Genomic DNA, 25,050 nt, shown 5'->3' with positions numbered 1-25,050 from the left:
TCTTCTGGGGCTCATCATCCACCTCATTCCCCTTTTAGAATGGGGAAAAACTGGGTAGGGTCAGGGATGCCCTCTCTGTATCTCTTCACTGGGAAATAAAAGGATTAAGTGCAAATATGGCTGAGGCAGTCAGTCCAATGTTGCCTTCACTAGCCAACCTTCTCATTCTAGATGCCTAGTGCTAGCACCTGGGAAGTCAAAGGAGCCTCAGTGCAGGCCCATCTGCCCCAGCTTACTCTTCTCTGGAGACTGGCATGCCCTCCTTCCCTCCTCTCACCAACTTCCTAGCCTGACCAAGGTTCAGTCTCTCACCTATTCTGTCCAGTAGTAAACCCAAACTCCCTTCATCTGCCCCATGACTTTCAGATGTCTACAACAGTGAGTGTTTGGAGTTCATAACAACCTTAGTACAGATTTTCATATTGTGACGCTCTTCATTCTGAAACATAGTTATGACTCATATGTAACTTCTACCTCTGATAATGCAGTTTCTGACAAAGTAGGTCACTAGGTCAACTAGGCTTCTATTTCTCAACATCAAATTATAAAATTAACAGTGTTCAGCATCTCTAATGAGGTCTACTAAAATAAAATCCTTCAAAATTGTTACTTCTATGTTGACAGAAGTATTAACTATGCACTGAACATTCAAGAAGTGTCACCTACTGCTATTCTAGATACAAACTAATACCTAGAAAAATCACTAGGTTTCAACTGCACTGATAACTGGAAGAAAATGTATCAAAACCAGACCCAAGCTAAGAAAGTAAATGAATGTATAAAATGAACTGCCTTATTAGTATCTCCAAAAAAAGTGGATACTCTAGATTTTAACCAACAAATAACCTATCTGCACTCTATGATTATTTCAGTCTTATTAAGCAGAAGGAAATCTAATTTATGTTGGGAGTTGAGAACATGGCTCTGTTGAGGATATGAACTATCAATACCTTTGTTTTATGGACACTTCATCAGTTCACACATAACTAAATTCAACCCCACAAAATTCTTACACATTCATTCATCAGTTAATAATTATAATCAGAGAGAAAGATTTTTGCTGATTATGATGCACTGCCATACTGAAAAGATACATATATTTATTAAGAAAAATCACTAGGTGACAACTGTATGTTTTCAACTGCACTGATAACTCAAAGAACATGTATTAAAATCTGACCCAAGCTAAGAAAGGAAACGAATGTATAAAATGAACCACCATTTATACATTTTAAACAAATGTATAAAATGAAGAACCAAGATTCTTGAAGTCTTTAGAAAGAACTTACAGTAAAGCTCTTTATTACACAAACCATTCCATAGGTCCTTGTCAGGTAATTCAAACATGTACTGACAGGTCCCAATTAATGGGCCATGAAATTCACAAAAGGAGAGTTTATAAATTCAAAACAAAGGTACAGCAGCCTCAATTTTAGGAAGCTCATTTTTGTGACACATGATGAAGATCGAGCTTCTATTTCTCAACGTCGTTATAAAATTAACAGTGTTCAGCATCTCTAATGAGGTCTACTAAAATAAAATTCTTCAAAATTGTTACTTCTAGCATTCTTTAAAAATGTTACAGCCAACTTATTAATTCTAATTTAAGAATAAAACATTTCTTTATTAAATATTTAAAAATTCAAGATTTTAACTTTTATTTTAAATTACTTTTACTATTATTTTAAAATTCAAAGTTTTTGTGATTTTACTTTTATGTAAAAATTCAAGATTTTTGTGATTTGATTCCATGTAATTTTACCTCAAAAGAAAAAAAACTGTAAACAAATATTAAATACTGAAATATGTAAAGGTGAGTGTACTTGTATCTTCTGTATTTCACTTTGAAATACAGTGAAAAATTAAGATGGAATGATAGATGAACAGATGTGATTACAGAAGTATAGTAAAATGTTAATTGTAGACTCTAGGTGGGTATATAGGTGTTGACTGTACACCTATATATGTTTGTATGTTTTGTTTCAACTTTCAATTATGTTTCAATTGTGTTTCAATTATGTTTCAACTTTTCTGTATGTTTGAACATTTTCATAATATAAGGTTAGAAAGAGAAAAATCTTAAGGTAAGATCCTTAAACTTGATGCTCAGAGTAGCCTTTATACTCTTAAGATTAAGAACTAGTAGAGCCGTTATGGAGAAGGCAATGGCACCCCACTCCAGTACTCTTGCCTGGAAAATCCCATGGACAGAGGAGCCTGGTGGGCTGCAGTCCATGGGGTCGCTAAGAGTCGGACATGACTGAAGCTACTTCACTTTCACTTTTCACTTTCATGCATTGGAGAAGGAAATGGCAACCCACTCCAGTGTTCTTGCCTGGAGAATTCCAGGGATAGGGAAGCCTGGTGGGCTGCCGTCTGTGGGGCCGCACAGAGTCAGACACGACTGAAGCGACTTAGCAGCAGCAGCAGCAGAGCCTTTATACTCTTAAGATTAAGAACTAGTAGGAAATATAGCACAAAGTGACTTAAGACATATTATATAAAATAGAATGTTGCCGTTTAGTCACTAAGTCATGTCTGACTCTTTTGCGACCCCATGGACTGTAGCCCATCAGGCTCCTTTGTCCGTGGCATTTCCCAGGCAAGATTACTGGAGTGGGTTATGACAACCATATATATGGTTATATACGGTTATGACAGCCATATAGAAAAGTAGCCCCAAAAAGCTGTATCAAAATATTAATAAAATGGTCCTAAGGTAGTAGGATTATGGGTGATTTCCCCCCTCCCTTCTATTTGTCCAACTTCTAATATAATCATATATATAAATTCTTTCCGTGTACATATAAATATGCATATGTATATTTTGAGATATTTTTGCAAGTATAATGAATGTAAAAAAATATCAGGAAAAGGACAGTCAAATCTAACTTTAAAGAAAGAAACAAATGTATTTTAAAAAAAAAGACTATGGGTTTACCACCCTCACTTTTACATTCTAACCTTGGATTTTTTTCCCTCTAGTTTTTTTTTCAAATACAGATACGAGTCAACTGTGAACATAAATGCATCAAATCAACATGGTCCATCACTTTTTAACTCACATACTGGTAGCGTATTAAGATAACAAACAGACTAGCTGATGCATCCAAGTGTCAGTGCCTTATTATTCTCAGAATCCATAAACAGAGGTAATAGAACAAAACATGCAATCCACTTTAGAGGAATAAAACCTATTACGAAAGTAGTCTTTTTTGTTAAAGTCTCATTAAGCGCTAAACCAAATGTCTTACAAATTGGCCTCTCTCTAGACTCTAGCCTAATTCCTCTACCTAGGAGAAGCTAGTTGGTTGAGCTCCACTCCTTTTGAGATGGTAGCAAGAACCATGTTAAGTCATCCACCTCCTTGAGACACAAGAGGACATATAGATTTGAGCCGCAGGCACGGACTCAGATCTAAGTCACTTCATTTCTCACAGCCTCACAGTCTTTCTCTATAATATCAGGGCCTGCTGAAAGGTCCCTTCCAGGCCAAAAGTTCTCTGAATTACATGCAACAGGGAAAACAGGCTTTGAGAAATTGAGCAAGGAATAGGTCTCCTTGAATATGACCTGGCCTATTTGTGGGTATAGAAAATGTGGAAACATAAAAACATGTAAATTCATGAAGAGGACCAACTCCATAGAATGCCCTGCACCCCAAAAGCATCTTGAGATACAAACACGGAATAAATATGACATCATCCTGTATTACTAAATCATGGGATTAATTCCCATTACAGGGCTTTTTTGAAAAATCTGGCAATCCCCACCCCCTCACTTGATGAACTCTAAACACACTATGAACTTTATTTTCAAAGCTAAAATAAAGGTGGCAGAAACAGTTATTACACATCATTAAGAAAAAATGAAGATAATACCTAGATCTATTCTGTGCTTGCTTTACATCTACTTTAACTGTGAGTGACTTCTTCCTAAGAAAGACAGATGAAGGCTTCAAGTCGGAATCACTATTATCAAGTTGGTTACAGGAAGAGTTGCTGTCTTTACTGCCAGCTCTTTCTTTCTTTATTTTGTCCTTCCGTGTGTCCTTACAGGATCTCGAATCAACATCGCTTTTATCTGAGTGGGTTAAGGCAGCACAGTCTTTCTTTGATGGCTTAGAAGATTCTCTGACTTGCCCACCTTCAGTCTCTCTCCCTCTTCCAGCATGAGAACAACTGGACTCTCTATTCACAGGGCCTTTTTGAGAACCCAATTTTCTATCTTCCTCCTTAGGGTACCTCTGAGCTCTTCCATCATAAAAGTCCTTGTCGCCACCTGAGGTCTTTCGATATCTGTGGCGAGAATCACAGGATACCTTGGCTGCTGAACTGGTCTCTGGGAATTCCCTTGGAGCATATCGATGAGTCTGGGTTTCAAGGTTCCGCTGATCTTTCTTCTCTTGGTAAAGAGCAGAAAAATGCCTGGATTTCCACTGCAGGCTCCTGACAGGCTCTCTGTTTTCATACCTCTCCACATCGTGAGGTCTTTTTGATGTGTGTCCGTATTTTCTGAAATCATGATCCTCAGGATACCTGTGTTGACATAAAACAGTTTACATTTGCACTAGAGAGAAGAAAGTGAGAATTTATATGTGTAGAATGTTGGGCAGCATGGCTTTAAATGCAAAATGTAGTAGAAAGTTAACCTACAATCCCTTAAGCCAGCTCATAGATAGATGCACAAGGTACTTAAAGAAAATAGCATCTTTAAAAAAAATATATTCTATCCATCTACATGATTTACTCTAAAAATAAACACTTCACTACTATCAGTAGACCAAAACTACACTACAATGCTTTTGATCTTTTAGACAAAAGCTTTTCAAGGTTATCTTTAACCATAAAGTAAACAGACTTTTTCATTTGAGGCTTTATATCGAATTATGCTAGTTTAATGTTTTTCTATACCTCTTCTGAAAAGAGCTCCTTTTCTCAAAATCTTCAGAGCCTCTTCTAAGTGACTGAGAGTATTTTTCATCTTGTATCCTCTGGTGCCTCGGTTCATCTTCATGCCAATATCCTTCGAATCTAAAAGGATCTGTTGTTGATCTCACAGGTGGTGTCCCTCCTTTTCCACTTCTTCTATTTCTGCGGTCATCAGGAATATACCTTCCTTGTGCTTTCTGGGGATAACAACTCCTCTGGTGCTCTTTGTAGAATATACCTTCTGAGTGTCTGGGCACATACTGAGCTCTTCTGTTACTATCATCTCCTCTTTCTGGTAAATATACTTGGGGAGGCTTATAAGTATAAAACTTTTCTGAAGAGTTTCCTCTTATGTTTGGGGAAGGTGATCTATGCTCGTAAGATCGGTAATATATATTTTCACGAGAAGAAATCCTTGGTTTACTCTGTCCATATTTCTCATTGTCCATTCTCCAAGTGATGTGTCTTTTTGGATCCTTCCTATAGTCATAGCCATAATGCTCATATCTTTGCTTGTAGTGTTCAGAACTTCTAGGCACTGGTGTTAAAGACCTATGTAAACAAATACAGAAAAGTTTAGTCCATTCAAAGACAATACACTAAGTTGGTCTTACAGTGACTTATCCAAATAAAACATTTGCTTTCCCCTGCCTCTTCCACTCCGATTCATCAGTATTTGGTATCTGTATTCTAAATTGTTCACTTGGGAGCCTGACTATGCTTCTGCCCAATTCAACATGCATACTCTTTTCACCTGAACTAATGCACCCCATGTACATATCAAAATGGGCTGAGCACAGCCATCCTACTGGAGGAGGACCAGCTTAGGTACGCAGCAGGATCCATTTTGGAAGACTGCTGACAGCAAAGTTCTGGCAAAAGGGCCTGCCAACAAAAGCTTACGTCAGGTTCCATGGTCAAGTAAGAAATAAGGAGAAAGAGGGTTAGTTTCACACAATTAAGTGTGCAGGAGAATCTCTGGAAAACCGAACATAATCTCTGAAATCAAAATAGATTCTAAGAGTTTATGTTGCATATCAAATCCAAACTCAGACCCCAAACTGATCTCACAGTTTTCCTAACTGATTATCTTTTCTCTCTACTAAGGTTATATCAAGTAGCAAAAACTACATCTTTAAACAGCATGTGGAGGTGGTGGGAGGAAGAAGACCTTAAGAAGTGGACCTCATGCTTAGTCCCTCCAGTATTACTATTGACATAAATAAGTTTTATGTCCCAGACCTGTCCCCTTATATATAAAATGAAGGAAGTGCTGTTGAATCATAGCTTTTAATTCTGTGAATGTGTGCTTTAGTGCAGCTTTAATGATCTCCAGGGACAGCATGCCCTTTCTGTAACTACCTTCTCTAACACCTGAGCACTGCCAACATGGAACCTTTCATTCCAACTGAGGAGGAAGGCTTCTGTATCTGAGGAAACCAGTCTGAGTAACCAGTCTTAAGGTTAAGAGAGAGAAGTACTACCATCTGGTTCAAATTTGCACCTGGGGACCTTTCCTCCCATCTGACTTATCCAATCTCCCAACTTCCTGAGAGTTTAATGTCTTCTAACCAATGCAGCAGCTACCTTTGCAGTTTTTGTTATCACCTCCTCTGCAGCAGCTGCCACGGAGTTGAAACAACCATGAGTAAAACTCTTTCCATTTGGTGACATGTCTGGGTTCTTCCTACAAGAAAGGAGGCTGATTTATCTTCCTCATGTACATACCAGGACTTATACACTGGATTTGACAATCTCTCCCTCTAGAGTCACCAAACTAGATGCACTGGCAAGTGCATTATTCAGCTGAAGCAGAGACTCTGTCATCCAGCTGGCTGTAACTCTTCACAGGAAGAAGCAACTGAAGACCTTGAGGACTTCCTGGAACACTCCATCTTTTCTACTGCTAAGGAGAAAAGCTGCCAGCCAGAGGCTGAGGTCTTCCAGACTGACGAAATACTCAATCTCTTACTTTAATCCTTACCTCACATTGAGTACTGCTTTGATATTATACCTCATATCAGGGTTCTATTGCACAGAGCCCCTTTCTTCTGAAGGAGACTGCTGAAATAGTGGCTATCATTTACAGTTCTCCTAAAGAGACAAAAGAGACCCAAGGAGTCTGTTGGGACACTCCATGAGTCTCTAGTGCTCTGCACGCCTCCTGAGCTTCTGTTTCAAGGCAAACTCCCTGGAAAGATAGGGACAGGGCCTCCCTAAGGGGCAGAGAGCCAATGTGTTTGCTGTCCAGGATAACAAGATAATGTCTCCTCCAAGGAAAAGGCTGGGCAGGATTCCCTGCTGTCCTTAATAGGGCTTGGGTTCCTCAGCTGTGTCAGCAGCTCCCACCCTCAGAGGACTAGAGGTAATGTGTGTGTGTGTTAGTCGCTCAGTTGTGAGTGACTACATGGTTGCAACCCCATAGACTGGGGCCCACCAGGCTCCTCTGTCCATGGAATTTCCCAGGCAAGAGTACTGGAGTGGGCTGCCATTCCCTTCTCCAGGGGATCTTCCCGACACAGGGATCGAACCCAGGTCTCCTACACTGCAAGCAGACTGTTTACTGTCTGACCCACTAGGGAAGACAAGAGGTAACAGGAACACAGGAACAGGAAGCTCAGCTGCCTGCTGCACATGAGTAATAAAGGTTTTTGTCTCTGATCCAAGAGTGCCTTGTGACACACTAATCTGTTAGCCTGCAAGTAGGGAATGATAGCAGACCCTTTAGAGTTGGTGACAAAGGGTTCTGAGAAGGCACCCAGAAATCAGGCACTAAGCTTGGCAGGGTCTTTTGTGCCACCTCACCAGAGCCTACCACAAAAGGGTGAAACAAATGACCTCTGTGAGGCCCTCCATGTTCAAACCATTTACTTCTTTGCATTCCTTTTTCTTTCTGAAGCTCTTCCACATTATAATTTGGTCTTGAAAATGACAAAATGAAAACTGTTGAAGCACGTTCCAAACCCATGCTTACTCTGCTTAACTAAGGACTGCTCACCTGTGCCTCCACCTGGGGGATCTAGAGCGTGACCGTGCCATCCTTTGACACGTGAGCCACTATCCTCTTTTTACACTGCAAAGAAACACAGGATTAGCAAGTTTGTAGAAAGGGCCTGTAACCTGCTCCAAAAACAGTGAATGCCACTGACAAAAAGTAACTTAAGCCCTCTGTGCCTCAATTTCCTTATAGGACCCACCTTATTGAAATGTTGTAAACATAAAATCAATTAGATCAAAGGTAAGAAAGTTTTTTCTGTAAAAGGCCAGAGCATAACTATTTCAGATTTTGCAGTTCACATAAGGTCTTCATCATATTATCTTCTTAAAAAAATTTTAATATAAAAATCATTTATAGATCAAGGACCACACAAAAATAGGCCCCAAAGGCCAAATGCATTGTAGTTTGATGATCCCTGAATTAAGTCATGAAAAAAGCTCAGAATACTGCCTAGCACACAACAACTACTAAATAAGTGTTTCAAAAATAGGGAATACTCCCCCAGAATTCCTCTGAACACAACCACTACTCCTCCTCCCCACCTTTCACCATTGGTTACGTACATATAACTGCAGTTACGTTCATACAATCATAGTCAAAATATTTAGGAATACTTGATGATATATCCCACTTTTAAAATTGTTAGATAATAAGACTTACAATGCCTAATTATCATACTCAATTATCACCTAACTTCCACCAGGTAAATACACCAAGACTTAAGCATGATTAGACATTTAGTTTTCTTCTGTTTTCTAAAACAAATAATGTCAAATAAGTTAATTTTAGAAAACATATAAACTAGGTTTTAAAAATACATTTCAGTCTTTAAAAGAAACTGGTAGATTTAGGAACTGAATTTTTATAAAAAACCCATTTGGGTATAATCTTTTATAAGTTGTTTTTAGCACAAGTCGCTCAGTTGTGTCCGACTCTTTGCTACCCCATGGACTATACAGTCCATGGAATTCCAGAATACTGAAAGCCGTTCCCTTCTCCATTTCAGTAATCTTCCTCAGTTCTGATACTATAGTTAAGTAGTGCCCAATTAACTGGACCCAACCCCCTGATGGCTTTCAAAATTATTGCCATGGGTCCATGAATAATACACACAGCTACCAAAAACAGACTACAGAATGAGTAAGGGTATGTCTCACATATTAGAACCTCTATTTTGCAAATTTCTGAAGATACCATAGCCACTGTTAAAATAAAAATGACTTCTTGTCACTACGAAGTTTTATCACTAATATAAAAAGTACAACCATAACTATGTGAACATAGGTTTGAAAATGGAGTTCTCATAGTCAAATATTTGCAAACTATTGCTATAATAAATTTCAGAAGAAAGTAAAAGCATGTAAGGTCAAAGGACTTGAACCAGATCACTCACCAGAATCACATTCAATTCAATTCAGTTATACATTGGTTCTTTTCAAAAAAAAAAAAATGAGGCTAGGAAAAATTGGTTCAGATGCAGTATGAAATTAAGACACTAAAGCAGAAAGTGTTTTCTTCTGAAAGTGCAGTTTCTCAGTCGTGTCTGACTCTTTGCGGCCCCTTGGACTATAGCCTACCAGGCTCCTCTGTCCACAGGATTTTCCAGGCAAGGGTACTGGAGTGGGTTGTCATTTCCTTCTCCAGGGGATCTTCCCAACCCAGGGATCGAACCCAGGTCTCCCACATTGCAGGCAGACACTTTACCATCTGAGCCACCAGGGAAGCCCAGTGTTTTCTTAGTAACTAAAAATATAAAAATGGGGGGGGATGGGGGAAGGGATAGTTAAGGAGTTTGGGATGGACATGCACACAAAGCTTGTATTTAAAATGGATAACCAACAAGGACCTACAATATAGTACATGAAACTCTGCTCAATGTTATGCGGCAGCCTGGATGGGAGGGAGGTTTAGGGGAGAATGGATACATGTATATGTATGGCTGAGTCCCTTCACTGTTCACCTGAAACCATCACAACACTGTTTGTTAATCAGCTATGCATGAGTGCTTAGTCGCTTTAGTCATGTCCAACTCTTTGCGACCCTATGGACTGTAGCCCACTGGGCTCCTCTGTCCATGGGATTTTCCTGGCAAGAATACTGGAGTGGGTTGCCATGCCCTCCTCCAGGGGATCTTCCCAACCCAGGGACTGAACCTGTGTCTTCTGTGTCTCCTGCATTGTAAGCAGATTCTTTACCACTGAGCCACCAGGGAAGGCCCTAATCAGCTATAACCCAATACAAAATAAAAAGTTTAACAAAATAAAAATATATTCATTTAACAACTGTCACTGAGTACATATTATTTGCCAGGCACTGTTCAAGGGAGAGAGCAGTGAAGAGAAACAGAAAAAAGTTCCTGCTCTCTTGGAGCTTACATTCTACTGAGGGAACTTATAATTTAATTAAAGAAGTTTTGAGTACATACCTATTAAATTGAACAAAAATAATAAAGCCTAAAGGTTGTACGGGAGACACCAAACACAGTTGACTGTGATGAAAAAATATAATTTTCCCAGAGGGTAATTTTTTAATCCATTTTATTTTTTGTAAAACATTTATTGAGATACAATTCACATATCATACAACTCACCTATTTAAAGTGTACAGTTCAGTGTTTTTCAGTATATTCACAGGGATTTGTAACCACCACCACAATCTAATTTTAGAATATGTGATTCTTCGTGATTGGCGTCTTTCCTTTAGCATAATGTTTTCAAGGGTTTTACTATTATCAGTACTTCATCCTTTCATGGTTGAATAATATCCCACTTTATGGGTATACCACATCTTGTGATTCATTTATCTCTCAGTGGATATTTGGGCTGTTTCTATTTGGGGGGCTATTATGAATAATGCTACCATGAATATTTGCATACAAGTTTTGTGTAGACACAGTTTTTCAATTCTCTTGGGCATAAACCTAGGAGTGGAACTCCTGGGTTATAAAATCACTCAATGTTTAACTTCTTGGGAGACTGCCAAAGTTTTCCAAAGCAGCTACATCATTTTACATTCCCACCAGCAATCTATGAAGGTTCCAATTTTTCCACATCTTCATCGACATTTGTTATGGTCTGTCTCTTCCACTATAGTCATCCAAGTGAGGGTGAAACGGTACCTCACTGTGGTTTTGATTCGCATTTCCCTAATGATGGGTAACCTCAAAATATGTAAGAAATTATGAAACTAATCATGCCTACTTTCCTTTAATCTAATAATTTCACTCTAAATGTGTTATTCTAAGATAATAATTTAAAAGAAAAAAAACCACTATATATACTAAGATGTTTATATCAGCTTAATTTAAAATAGGAAAGAAAAAAATCCACTCTAATTATAATGCAAATGCCCAACAGTCAATAAAAGATTAAACAAATTTAAAATACATACATCTAGTCACTCCCTACCTTTCTCCTAGCCTTGTATGTCTTTTCCTTCGCCTATCTTATTAGTTCACCACAGCAAATGACTTGCTTTTCCCTGATCAGGCCATTCTGTACTCTTTGACCATCATCTCCCTGAAATTCTTTCCCTGACTTTCTTTTTTTTCCCCTGAGTTCCTTTCTTTTTGGGAATTCTGAGTTTATTCTACAATTCTGTCAATACATTGTGATTATTTAATATAACTATTTATCTCAATAGGCAAAAGACTCCAAATAGCACATCACAGAACACAAAAAACTCAAATGACCTATGGACATCTGAGATGCTCAACCTCAATAGTAACTGAGTAAATACCAATTCAGATCATAACCATTCCACACCTGTCAGAATGACCACAAAAAAATGGAAGTTGTGATTTCACAGTGTTGGTGAGGCTGTGGAACGATAGAGACTGTCTGTACACAGCTAAGCAGGTATACGACCTGCTTATAACCAGTTTGGAAGGGGTTGGCAGTACCCATTAAACTTCAACATGCTCATATTCCATGAACTAGCAATTTCACTCCGGGATAGAGCTTAGAACAGTGGTTCTCCACCAACTTAAGTGTGAGGAAGAGTTACCTGAAAGACTAGTTACAACACAGAATGCTGAGCCCTCCTCTGGGATGGGCCCTATTTCTAGCAAGTTCCCAGGTGATGGAGATTCTGCTGGTCTGGGGAATATAAAACTACTGGTTTACTCAAAATGGATTAAAGATCTAAATGTAAGACCAGAAACTATAAAACTCTTAGAGGAAAACATAGGCAGAACACTCTCTGACATAAATCACAGCAAAATCCTCTATGACCCACCCCCCAACCAGAGTGCTGCTGCTGCTGCTGCTGCTAAGTTGCTTCAGTCGTGTCCGACTCTGTGCAACCTCATAGATGGTAGCCAACCAGGCTCCCCAGCCCCTGGGATTCTCCAGGCAAGAACACTGGAGTGGGTTGCCATTTCCTTCTCCAGTGCATGAAAGTGAAAAGTGAAAGTGAAGTCGCTCAGTCATGTTCGACTCTTTGTGACCCCATGGACTGCAGCCCACCAGGCTCCATCTATGGGATTTTCCAGGCAAGAGTACTGGAGTGTGTTGCCATTGCCTTCTGCGACCCCCCAGAGTAATGGAAACAAAAACAAAAATAAACAAATGGGACCTAATTAAACTTCAAAGCTTTTTCACAACAAAGGAAATTATAAGCAAGGTGACAAGGCAGCCTTCAGAATGGAAGAAAATAATAGCAAACAAAGCAACTGACCAAGAATTAATCTCCAAAATATACAACCAATTCATGCAGCTCAATACCAGAAAAATAAACGATCCAGTCAAAAAGTGGGCCAAAGAACTAAACAGACATTTCTCCAAAGAAGTCATACAGATGGCTAACAAACACATGAAAAGATGCTCAACATCACTCATTATCAGAGAAATACAAATCAAAACCATAATGAGGTACCATCTCACACTGGTCAGAATGGCCACAATCACAAAGTCTACAAGCAATAAATGCTGGAGAGGGTGTGCAGAAAAGGGAACCCTCTTATACTGCTGGTGGGAATGCAAACTGGTACAGCCACTATGGAGGACAGTGTGGAGAGTCCTTAAAAAACTGGAAAGAGAACTGCCATACAACCCAGAATTCCCATTGCTGGGCATACACACCAAGGAACCCAGAATTGAAAGAGACACATGTACCCCAATGTTCACTGCAGCATGGTTTACAATAGCTAGGACATGGAAGCAACCTAGATGTTCATTGGCAGATGAATGGATAAGGAAATTGTGGTATATACACACAATGGAATATTATTCAGCTATAAAAAAGAACACGTTTGAGTCAGTTCTAATGAGGTGGATGAAAGAGTGAAGTAAATCAGAAAGAGAACCACCAATACAGTATATTAATGCACACATGTGGAATTTAGAAAGAGAGTAATGATGATCCTATATGCAAGGCAGAAAAAGAGACACAGATGTAAAGAACAGACTTTTGGAATATGTGGGAGAAGGCATGGGTGGGATGATTTGAGAGAATCGCACTGAAACATGTATATTACCATATGCAAAATAGATGACCAATGCAAGTTTGATTCATGAAGCAGGGCACTCAAAGCTGCTGCTCTAGGACAACGCAGAGGGATGGGGTGGGGAGTGAGGTGGGAGGAGGGTTCAGGATGGGGAGACACATGTGCACCTGTGGGTGATTCATGTCAACGTATGGCAAAACCCACCACAATATTGTAAAGAAATTATCCTCCAATTAAACTCATTAATAAAAAAAGAAAAGCCACTGGCTTAAATGGAAAGGTATAGGTCACTTGGGAGAAAATGTTTACAAGTGAGATTTACTGGTTATGTGATAAAAAGTATTACTTAGAATATTTTCCTCTGACAATATGAAAATTAGCTTTATTAAAATTCAAACTATTCACTTAAAATTAGTGAATTTTATTGCATATAAGTTATACCTCAAAGCTGCAAAAAAAAAAAAAAAAAAAGCTTTGGGGTGATGAAAGTGCTGTAAGATTAGACCAGATATTATGGAGATGATTGCACAATTCTGTTAACTATCACTATCAAAAATCATGAAGTATACATTTTAAACCTGTAAAATATATCTCAATAAAGGTTTTTTTTTAAGGTAACTTTGCTTGCATTTGCTTTTTTGGGTTCATCAGCTAGTAATGATTAGTAGTGGCTCAGGGACTTAGTGCATAAGAGAAGAGCATTCATTTAAACTCTAGAGCTAAGATGGTTTTTACATTTTTAAAGCATTGTTTAGAAAGAAGAAGAATATGCAACAGAGACTGTACGTGGCCCACAGTCTAAAATATTTACTATTTGCTGCTGAGCTTAACTGTTCAGCTGTGTTTGACTCTTTGTGACCCCATGGATCACCAGTCTCCTCTGTCCATGGGGATTCTCCAGGCAAGAATTTACTATCTGGTCTTTTACAAAAAAGACTGCCAATCCCTGAATGAAACTGGGTAGGGCAGCAGGTCCTTGCATGCTCCACTGAGCTTCCCAAGTGGCTCAGAGATAAAGAATCCACCTGCCAGTGCAGGAGATGTGGGTTTGATTCCTGGGTTGGGAATATTCCCTGGAGAAGGAAATGGCAATCCACTCTAGTATTTTTTTTTTAATCAAGTCATGAAAAGACATAAAGAAATCTTTTTTTAAAACTATTTTCCTGAAGTATACTTGATTTACAATGTTGTGTTTAATTTCTGCTGTACAGAAAAATGACTCAGTTATACATACATATATTCTTTTTCACATTTTTCCTGTATAGTTTATCACAGGTTACTGAATATACAGTAGGGCTTTCTTGTTTATCTATTCTGTATAGGAGAGTTTGCATGTGCTGGTCCCAAACTCCCAGTCTATCCCTCCCCCATGTACTCCAGTATTCTCGCCAGGGAAACCTCATAGACAGAGGTCGCAAAGAGTTGGAAACAATTTAGTGACTCAACAAAACACTTGTGACTAGCAAAGGACAGAGCTGGAGAGGAAAAAAAGGAAAAGAAACACCAGCAGGGTTTGTGACTGGGGAGAAGGAGATATCAATAACAAAAGAGAAATTCATTTATACTGTTCCTTCAGAGTGAACTGTTTAAGGGCAGTGAATGAATCTGTGTGCCCTTGAACTTAGAAAGATGACTGGACAACAGGGGTATCCACTCCCAGGAGGATGCTGAAGGGGATGCTGGTGCCAAACAAAGCCGTTCCTACCAGGACAGCACTGGACACATCCTCTCACCTGCCTGAAAAGGCCCAGCTCCAGCAGTTCTCCTCTTCTTCCACAGCATCACTTCCCTTCCCCATTGGGTCCCTTCCATCACTATACAACCTCTCTCTCCGTTTACAAACAAAATCCTCAAAGGGCTGCCTGTATACCACAATCATTCTCACATTCTTCTCCTCCCATTCTACTTGTCCCCTCACCAATCTACCTTTCCACTCCACCAAACTGCTCCAGTCAAGATCACTAACAAAATCCATGCTAAATCCAATGGTTCTTTTCCCTCTTTTTCCTGGATCTACCTGCAGCACCAGATGGTTAATCACTCCTTCCTCCCAGAAACATTTTCTGCACCTGGATTCCAGAATACTATACACTTTCCTGGTTTTCTCATACCTCTAACAATGCTTTCTGTCTCCTTTACTGGTTTTTCTTTATCTCACCATCCTGATGCTTAAATAGTGAAGCCAGTCTTCCTCTATATAGTGACTTCAGTCTTTGACTTTTCATTGTCTACACTCTCTTCCCAGTCTACACTTTTCTTCAATCTCATGGCTTTAAATACTCTCTATATACTAACAACCCCAAGTTGACATCTCCAGCCCTCACCTATCCTCTCTGTTGCAGCCTTCCACATCCAACAGACTGCTGGATGCTGTAAACATGTCCAAGAGCAAACTCCACACCTTCTTCCAAAATCTGCTCCTCTCAAGGTTTGCCCCACCTCAATAAATGGCAACTCCATCCTTAAGAGTTTTCAACAAAGAGGAAACATAACTGTCCAATAAACATACAAAGAGATACCCAATACTACCTACTCAGGAAGATAAAATTAAAACAATGGGGTACCATTTCATACTCATTAGATCTGAAAAACTTTTAATCTGATGACCCCCATATGTTTACAAGAAAGCAGGAAAAGACAATTTCTCAACTGAGGAAAATTTGTCCTCCAAAAAACATGAAGTAGAAGCAAACTCTAACTTTATACACCAAACAGAATATATCCCAAAGCATTTAGGAACGTATATTTTAAAAACTCACCTTGAATCAGAAATTTAAAAACTAAGAACAGAAACATATCAAAAAAGAGTGATATGACTGAAAAAAAATTAACTGAACTAAATGGAAAGAATGGGAGAAAAAGGCTAAATTATCTCAGAAGTGAAAGTCGCTCAGTCGTGTCTGACTCTGCAACTCCATGGACTATACAGTCCATGAAGTTCTCCAGGCCAGAATACTGGAGTGGGTAGCCGTTCCCTTCTCCAGGGGATCTTCCCAACCCAGGGATGGAACCCAGGTCTCCTGCATTGTAGCTGGATTCTTTACCAACTAAGCCACAAGGGAAGCCCAAAAATTATCTCAGAAGGGAAGAATAAATTACCAGGTGCCCCAGGGAAAATAAATGAAATGATTCAGTCACTTTGGCAAGCAGTCTGGCAGTTTCTTAAAAAATTAAACATAGTAGTTACCATGTGACCCAGCAATTCTAATCCTAGGTATATACCCAAAATAAATAAAACCATGCATCCACATAAAAATTTATACACAAATGCTCATAACAGCATTATTCACAATAGCCAAAATGCAGAAACAACTCAAATGTTCATTGAGAGAGGAATGAATAAACAAAATGTGGTATCCCCATACAATGGAATATTATCTGGCCATAAAAAGGAACAAAGTACTGACACACAGTCAGACAGGGATGAATCTTAAAATCATTACGCTAAGGGAAAGAAGCCAGTCAAAAAAGACCACATATTACAAGATTAATTTATATGAAAGGTCCAGAATAGGCAAATCCATAGAGACAGAAAGTAGACTGGCAGTTGCCTGGGTGTGGTAGGGGGAGGGGAGGCACTGGGGGAAATGGGCACAGGGTTTCTTTTTGGTGTGATGAATATGTTTTAAAACTAGACTATGATGATGGTTACACAACTCTGTGAATATATTAAAAAAAACCACTGAACTGTAGACTTTTAAATGGGTGAATTGTGTGGTATATTAATTATAACTCGGTAAAGCTGTTACAAAAAACAACTGAGAGAGATTCCATACTAAATGTGAACTCAGCATTTACAAATGCAAAAAAACTGACCAGGAAAGCCTTTGTAACAAAGACGCCACACTGGCAGCACAGAACCAGGTCAACTCAGAACCCACAGAACAAGAGGGCAATCAGCAGATCAGAGGAAGTCAGACCTCAAGAGAACAGGTCACAGTCTATTCTCCTAGCCACAGTAGTTGAGTGCTGTCACCAGTTCCCAGTAACGAGGAGCTGGAAGTGGATACAGAACCTCAGCGTTGCCTATTATTATTCTACTCTGATTTCACGGACAGTTATATTTCTCTCACACACAAAAAAGGTTAAATAAATAGGGGAGTGGGTTTCTCAGGTGGTGCTAGTGGTAAAGAACACACTTGCCAATGCAGGAAACATAAGAGACGTGGGTTCAATCCTGGGTTGGGAAGATCCCCTGGAGGAGGGCATGGTAACCTACTCCAGTATTCATGCCTGGAGAATCCCACAGATAGAGGAGCGTGGAGGGCTACAGTCCATGGGGTTGCAGAGAGTCAGATATGACTGAAGCGACTTAGCACACAAATGGGGAGCAAAGGCATAAGTACGAAGGTTAACCATTAGACAAAAATAAAAACCTTCCTCTTTTTAAAAAAGAAGAGCAAAAACTACACATCACAGCATAAAGAGATAGCAAGTATAATAAAATACACATGATTATAAAATATTATGATAGACCAAACATATCAGTCCTAATAGTAAATGTGATCGGCTTAACTCACCTACTAAAATAAACAGGTTCAATTTGGCTCACAAAACAAGTATTTGTATAAAATACACATCTAAAACAAAGTAATTGTGAAAGGTTAAAAATAAAAGGATGGCCAAATTATACAAGGCAAATGGAAATAGAGAGCAGGGGTGGGAAATTTGGAATCAGGCAAAGCAGAATTCAAGTCCCAAAGCATTCATCATGTCAAAGAAAGACACTTCAGTGTTAAAAGTCACAATCCTCGATGAAGACAGAACAAATAAAAATACACATATTTACAACAAGTAACACTGCAACCACCTTCATGAAACAAAAACTACAACAGATGAAAGGATACATAGAAACACTAATACTAGGAGACTTTCATATAACATGCTTAGTGGTATTAAGACAAAAATGAGATAGATCTAAACAGCAAAATCAACAGGGTAAATATTAAGTATATTTATCAAGCTCTACATTTTGATACTATTTGATACTATTTAACAATATTCTTCTGAAGTTTCCACACCACATTCACCAAAAATAAGCATACATTAGGTCACAAAGAACACATCAGTTAGCTGCACATAATAGAAACATTACAAACAAAACTTCTTGGTCATAATGCAATAAAACTAGTTTACTAATAAAAACAAAAAACAAATTTCACCTAGAAAATTTTAAAACCTCTTATTAAACAATTCCTGGATACTCTAACATAGATCTTTAAAGAAATAATGACAATAAAAGCTCTACATATCAGATTCTATGGGATGCATTTAAAGTAGTCGTCAAAGAAAAATTCATTGCACTAAACTTATTTATCAATAAAAATGAAAGAATAAAAGTAAATGCATTTATTTCCAAGGTAAAAAAAAAGGAACTAAAAAGCAGCAAAGTAAACCAAAAGAAAGCACAAGGAAGGAAATAAAGATAAAAGTAGAGGAAGAGAAAAGTAGATCTAAGTAATCAGAATTCTGTAGTTTTGGGAAAAATTAAAATGGATAAACCACTAAATAATATAACTTGACTAGGAAAAGATCTAAGTAATAAATCAGGATTCTGTAGTTTGGTGAAAAATTAAAATGGATAAACCACTAAATAATATAATTTGACTAGGAAAAATAATATAAATTGACTAGGAAAAATAAAAAAGAGCAAAGGGGAAATAACCAATGAAATAGAAGAAACATTTTAAATCATGAGATTATTTTATAGCCCTCTATTCAATAAATTTGAAAGCCCTGATGAAATGGATAATTTTCTAGAAAAACTGATTATTACTAAAATTGACCACATTAAAAAGCTTGAATAGACCAGTTTCCATAGAAGAAACAGAGAAAGTTATTAAGAAAACATTACATGAAAAAGCAGCAGGCCCAGATTGTTTCACAGGGGAATTCTACCAAACCTTCAAACATCAGATTGCCTCAATGCTCTATAAATTATTCCAGAGCTGGTATATCGGGATAAGGATCAAGCCTACAGGAACATTAACCTTTTAAGGAGATGAACCAGCCAAGACGAACATCCTCTAAGGAAGGTGGGAACCCAGGAGCATAGAAGGATGTTTCAATAAAGGAGACTTTCATAGCAAAAGCTATATAGAGACCCAATAAAAGGAATGAAAAGTGTGAACACATGGCTTGAGGAAGGTAAGGAGACTGAGAAAGCCAATTATTAACAACATTTTCTAACAGTCTGTCTGGCAGGGGAGGAGTTGTAGTTGAGGGATAGGGGTCTAGGCAGGAGGTTTTGAAATGGGAGCAATTTGAGCAGGTCTTTATTGATAAGGAAAAATTAATTATGTGCATGGCACTGGGGACATAATGTAGAATGATAGTCATAGTAGAAATCTGTCTAGGTCCAATTAGTTGAATGTTTCCTTTGATTCCTTACTATCAACTCCAAATAATGGAGTCAATCTCTCAATATTCCACATTTATATATTACCTTCTTCAAATGTCCAGACTGAATTTTTATCAGCAGTCACATTTTACGTTAATTTGGCAAACATTACTCACTGCTAGCAACTGCTAGGGGCAAATCATACTAAGTCAGAAGAGACCCAGTTTCTTTACTGCAGAAGCTGTCTTCACTGGATAAGAAGGATCACCAAAGTACCAGTACTTCCTAGTTCACTAAGTTGTTTTGCGAACACTATCTCATTTAATCTTCATAAGCCTTTGAGGAAGCCAGAATTACCTCCATTTCACAGATGAAGAAACCAAGCCTCAGAAAAGTTAACCAACCTGCCCCAAGAGAAAGATGAAAAATCAGAATCCAGGGACTCCAACATTAACACTTCCCCGCCTTGCAACTCCTACCTTCAGAAAGATGACTCTGAAGTGACTGCCTGGTCAGCAGAATTGGACTTTAGCACACTTGAGAATAGTTGACATCCTGCATCACATCTAAAATTGCCGTCTAAATTTGGAAAGCAGCTTTTATGTCCTCTAGCTGCCTGGATATTCTGTAGCCTGTAGGGCACAAAGACTATGTTTTATTCATCATGATCTCAAGGACTGTATTTTATTTAGCTTTTTATCTGTCCCCCTCAGCTTTATATATAGTGCTTTTAATTATTTTCTCCTTCAACATTAGCAGATTCATTCATTCATTTAATTTCATAACTCTAATATCATTATCAACATAATCTAGGGCATCAGTGTAAAACTTCAGATTTAAAAGGTGAAAGAGTGGGGGCAAAGGGTATCACAAAACAGCTTTCTGAATTCAGAAATTAACATTAGAAAATCAATATGCTCATGTGCTCTGACATTTTTACAATATGGTAAAAATTAGCAATGAGACAAAGCATATTTAAAAAATGTACTTTCATTTGACCCTTAAAATCACCCTGCAAGAAATGCAAGATAAAGGCACTATAACCTCCAATTCAGAGTTGAGCAAACTGTCCATGTTCAAGATAATCAGATATACTGGAATTCGAGGAAGTCCTGACTTCAAATCTGTTCACTTTATAATGCCTTTGCCTCACCAAGATAACCCTTCTTTAGGAAACTAGTGAAGGAAGACTAGAAGATGAGAAACAGAATTGCCATCAACCAATAAGCAGCATGGGGGGGGTGGGCGCGAAGAATGTCATCAACAAATAAGCGGCAAGGGGGATGTGGGCGGGGCAGGGGGGGTGGGAAGAAGAGGACATCTAGAGGAGGATACCTGTACTTGATTGCAGAAGAACATAAGGGCCCTGAAGGGGTCCTATAGAAATCCTTTAACTGTTGCCTTTTGTTAGGGTGGGGAAAAGGACACTCACAGATTGTCGGTGGGAGTGCAAAATAGCACATCCTTTCCAGAGGGAAATTCACATTAAAAACAACAACAACAATTCTATCACTTAGGAATATACACTAAAACAGTAATCATGGATGTGCAGATTTTAAATTTCTCCAACGAAGTGTTTAAGTAGTGACAAACTGGGAATAACCAACTAAGTAAATTACTGTAGCCAAATAACGGCATGCTATGTAGTCAGGAAACAAACAAACTGGTTATTAAAGAGAATCTATTTCATAATTCATATATTCATCTCTGCAAAAAAAAAAAAAAGATGGAAGGTGTATCCCCAGCGTAAACATTCACAACGGTTATTTGAACGGTGAAAGAACAGTTATCTTCCTCACCGTGGTTCTGTATATTTTAGAAACTGTATATATAAGTATATTATTAAATATTTCGCTATATAAATATTTCTAATCAGATGTTTTAAAGGCTTCTGGGGAGGGTGTGAAAGCGCAGGGCTTTCAAAAGAACACTTTAGTAGCCATTTTAAAGATACCACGTGAAAAAATAAAGCATTCTACACCGTTACTATTAAAACACCATCGAAAAATAAAGCACTCATCATGAATCTACATCAAAATCTTTTATTTCCAAATTCCAGTCTTTCAGTCGTACCAGCTCAAATTCAGGAAAACGTTAAGAAGGTTGCCTGGCCAGAAGTCTGAGAGACCTTCTTGATTTCTACCTGTGGTTTTTAGTTTGTTTCAGAAAAGAAAAGCAATCACCTAAGAGGCAGCTCGAAAAGCACCTCGGCAGGAAAATGTGTGAGAGGATAAGTTTCTCTCAGATTTCTTTCCCTCCCGACCTACGGACAGGGCAAACCTGACAGTAGCCGGCCCAGTTTCCTAAATACACCTCAGAGAACCACAGAAGATTCAATTTTCAATATACGTTTCTAAAAAGACAAGTTTTACTTTCCAATGCAGGATAAAGAGCAGCCTTCACTGCTCACTCTGGACATTACCAGAGCAAGACGCCGCTTCCCAGCAGGAGAGCCTCCTGCGAAGGACAAAGCGGGGGCTCGTCGGCTCGGGTCCCTACGGCGACGCGTCGGCAGCCGCCTCTGGGAAAAGGGCTCCGTCCCTGGGCACCGCCCCCTCCCCCCGCCCGTCCCCGAGACAGAAGCTCGTAACCGCCGGGGGCCAGAGCCTGCCCGACGACGGGCGAGGGTCAGGGCCCCGGCAGCAGGTGCCCGGATCGCCGCGTCTAAAATAAGGCACCGGTCTAGTGTCCAGAGATAAGGGAGCAGTCCTCCAGGATCTCAAGCTGGGCCGCCGCGTCCTCCCAACCGCCTCAACCGCCTCACCCGCTACCCCAAGAACCGTTCTCTCAGGCGACGGACACGCCCTCCCCTCGGGCCGGAGCCTCCTCGACTCGCCCGCCCCCCAGGGCCGCTCACCGGACCGAGAAGTTCCCGCTACCGCCGCCGCCGCCGCCGCCGCTGCCGGCCCCTCCGGCCTCGCCCCTCACACTGCCGCCGCCTCCCACGGAAGCGGCAAAACGGCTACCTCAGCCGGGCCGCGGGACCCGGAACCACTTCCTTCCGGAACCGCCTCGCCCCGCCCCCGCCCTGGCCACGCCCACTGTCCATTACTCCGCGCTGAGCGCGCTCTCCCACTGACCTCTGCTCTCAACGCTTTCCCAGTGACGGGCGCCCCGCTTGAGTGGCTCCGGCCTGAGCTCCTGCGCCCTCTGCCGGCCGTTCCCACCTCTGCATCTCTGTCCAGGGCGCATGCGCCATCTGCCGCTCTCCCTCCGGGAAGGAACACAATGGGCACAAGGGGCGAGGCCCGAGGATCGTGGAGGTTAAAAGTCAGGGGTAGGAGCTCACCCCTCAGTCACAGGCAGGAGCTTGGTCCCGTGGATTTCAACCCACCCGAACCTGCAATGGCTGTGGCCTCTTTCCTGCCTACTCAATCTCCAACCATTCCCCATGGCTTTAACTTAAGCTTCTACCCAAAAAACAAAACCTCCCTTCTAGACCTTCCAAACAGGTTAATGATACCATTATCTCTCCACCGTGCAATTAAAAATATTGACTCATTTTTGCCAGCTCTCTTGATTTCCCTCCTCCCACACTCCATCCAGCACCCTAAAGGTAGTATGTCCTCACTCTTGAAGCTTTCTCATTTGACACTTTGATGTTCTTTTTACCCCTTGCAAGATTTCTCTTTCAGGGTCCACTCTATCAGGTGGACATTTTATCTTGACTTGCCACCATCATCTACTTCCTGCATAATTTTCCGTCTCCACCTGAATTACTGCCATCAACCTGATGAATCCAACACCCATGACTAAGGCATGCTTCCTTAACTTCCTCAGTCCAGATGACTTGACCTCTATTCTACTTAATCCATCCATTCCCAGGTACCCATTCTATAAAATCTAGATATCCATAACTTCATACTGTGTTGTAGCTAAAACCTTAAGTTTACAAACCCCATTTATTTGGACTCAATCCTCATTCTTGCAGTCCTGTGTCTCCCTTAGTCCCAATATACTTGTTCTTCAAAATCCACAGAGCCCTCATATCCCCTGACAGGCCCATGGCCTTTGACTTCAACCACTCTTGTAAGCAGAACACTTGAATCACCCTTTGATACACTCTAATATTAAATCACTAACTTGAAACACTCCAATTATCTGGATTTTCCATTCCTACACCTAGGTTTCCAAGCACTGCTATACAACTGCCACACAACTATAATATTAATATGGAGACCCCCTGCAGTGGAGAGCCTTGGTGCCTCTCAGGAATCCTTTTATGTGACCTCTCTCATTTCCATAATAGCTGTTCCTAATCCTTACCACTCTCTTTAAGCCCCATATCAATTATCATTTTCCTTTCTTCATACATGAGTTTTGCCTCCTGTTTTGCAGAGAGAATTTCCCAGCAGAGTGTATAAGGCCTTGCATTATTTGGTTCATACTTACCTCTCTAGTTGCTCTCCTCTTTTGATCAATGCTTGGAAACATAGGTGTAGGAATGGAAAAGGCAGATAACTGGAGTGTTTCAAGGAGGTGGTTTGATGTTAGAATGTTTACATGACACTTATTACTTTATAAATATCTGTGTTCCCTACTGCTGCTGCTAAGTCACTTCAGTCGTGTCCGACTCTGTGTAACCCCATAGACGGCAGCCCACCAGGCTCCTCTGTCCCTGGGATTCTCCAGGCAAGAATACTGGAGTGGTTTGCCATTTCCTTCTCCAGTGCATGCATGCATGCTAAGTCGCTCCAGCCATGTCCTACTCTGTGCTTCCCTATGGACAGCAGCCCACCAGGCTCCTCTGTCCACGGGATTCCCTAGGCAAGAATACTGGAATGGGTTGCCATTTCCTTCTCTGTTCCCTACCTCACTGTAAACCTAATTTGGCAGAGACCAAATCTGTTGCTTACTATTACCAGCACTTAGCAGAATGTCTGGCACATGGTAGTGAGTCATTTTCATAAGTATGCTCTTTCTTTTCCACGATTAGGTTTTGTGTGCTTCACAAATACATATGTGAAGTATACAAATGAAGTATACAAATAATGAAGTATACATAATGAAGTATACAAAATTAATATATATATCTTTTGATTCATCTTTGAACAAAGTGATTTTTGTTCAGACTTATTACTGATTAATAATAAGCACAAGTAGATGGTCCTTGCCCTTAATGCTGCTTGTGTGGACAGAGAAGTAGTTTGCATAAGGTCTCAGCTCTTGGTGTGTATATGACTAGAACACGTATACAGAACCAGCCTAAGAGAAGTGAAATGTTATTTGCCTTTCCATTTATATTGTTTTTCTTTGGTTTTCAGGCAAGCCAAATCTACTGTAGAATGCCAAGTATGCTTAATATGAGTTCTATATTAGTGAGAATAAATTATGC

The 25,050-nt window shown here is 39.8% G+C and overlaps 1 protein-coding gene across 1 annotated transcript in view; it reads right to left on the bottom strand.

The window, feature by feature from the left end:
* Nucleotides 1-22,634, bottom strand: part of BCLAF3 (BCLAF1 and THRAP3 family member 3) — a 55,946-nt gene extending 33,312 nt beyond the window's left edge. The window contains exons 1-4 of the mRNA XM_068962545.1: nucleotides 22,573-22,634; nucleotides 7,930-8,004; nucleotides 4,914-5,483; nucleotides 3,882-4,538 (exon numbers count right to left, since the gene is read on the bottom strand). Of these exons, the coding sequence (XP_068818646.1) occupies nucleotides 3,882-4,538; nucleotides 4,914-5,483; nucleotides 7,930-7,970 (1,268 nt within the window). The 5' untranslated portion in view covers nucleotides 7,971-8,004; nucleotides 22,573-22,634. The remainder of the gene's footprint in view (nucleotides 1-3,881; nucleotides 4,539-4,913; nucleotides 5,484-7,929; nucleotides 8,005-22,572) is intronic.
* Nucleotides 22,635-25,050: the final 2,416 nt, after the last annotated feature.

This window comes from Capricornis sumatraensis, chromosome X (assembly GCF_032405125.1).
Source record: "Capricornis sumatraensis isolate serow.1 chromosome X, serow.2, whole genome shotgun sequence".
NCBI lineage: Eukaryota > Metazoa > Chordata > Mammalia > Artiodactyla > Bovidae > Capricornis > Capricornis sumatraensis.
The sequence above is the reverse complement of the archived record's forward strand: the minus strand, read 5'-3'. Positions and strand labels throughout refer to the sequence as shown.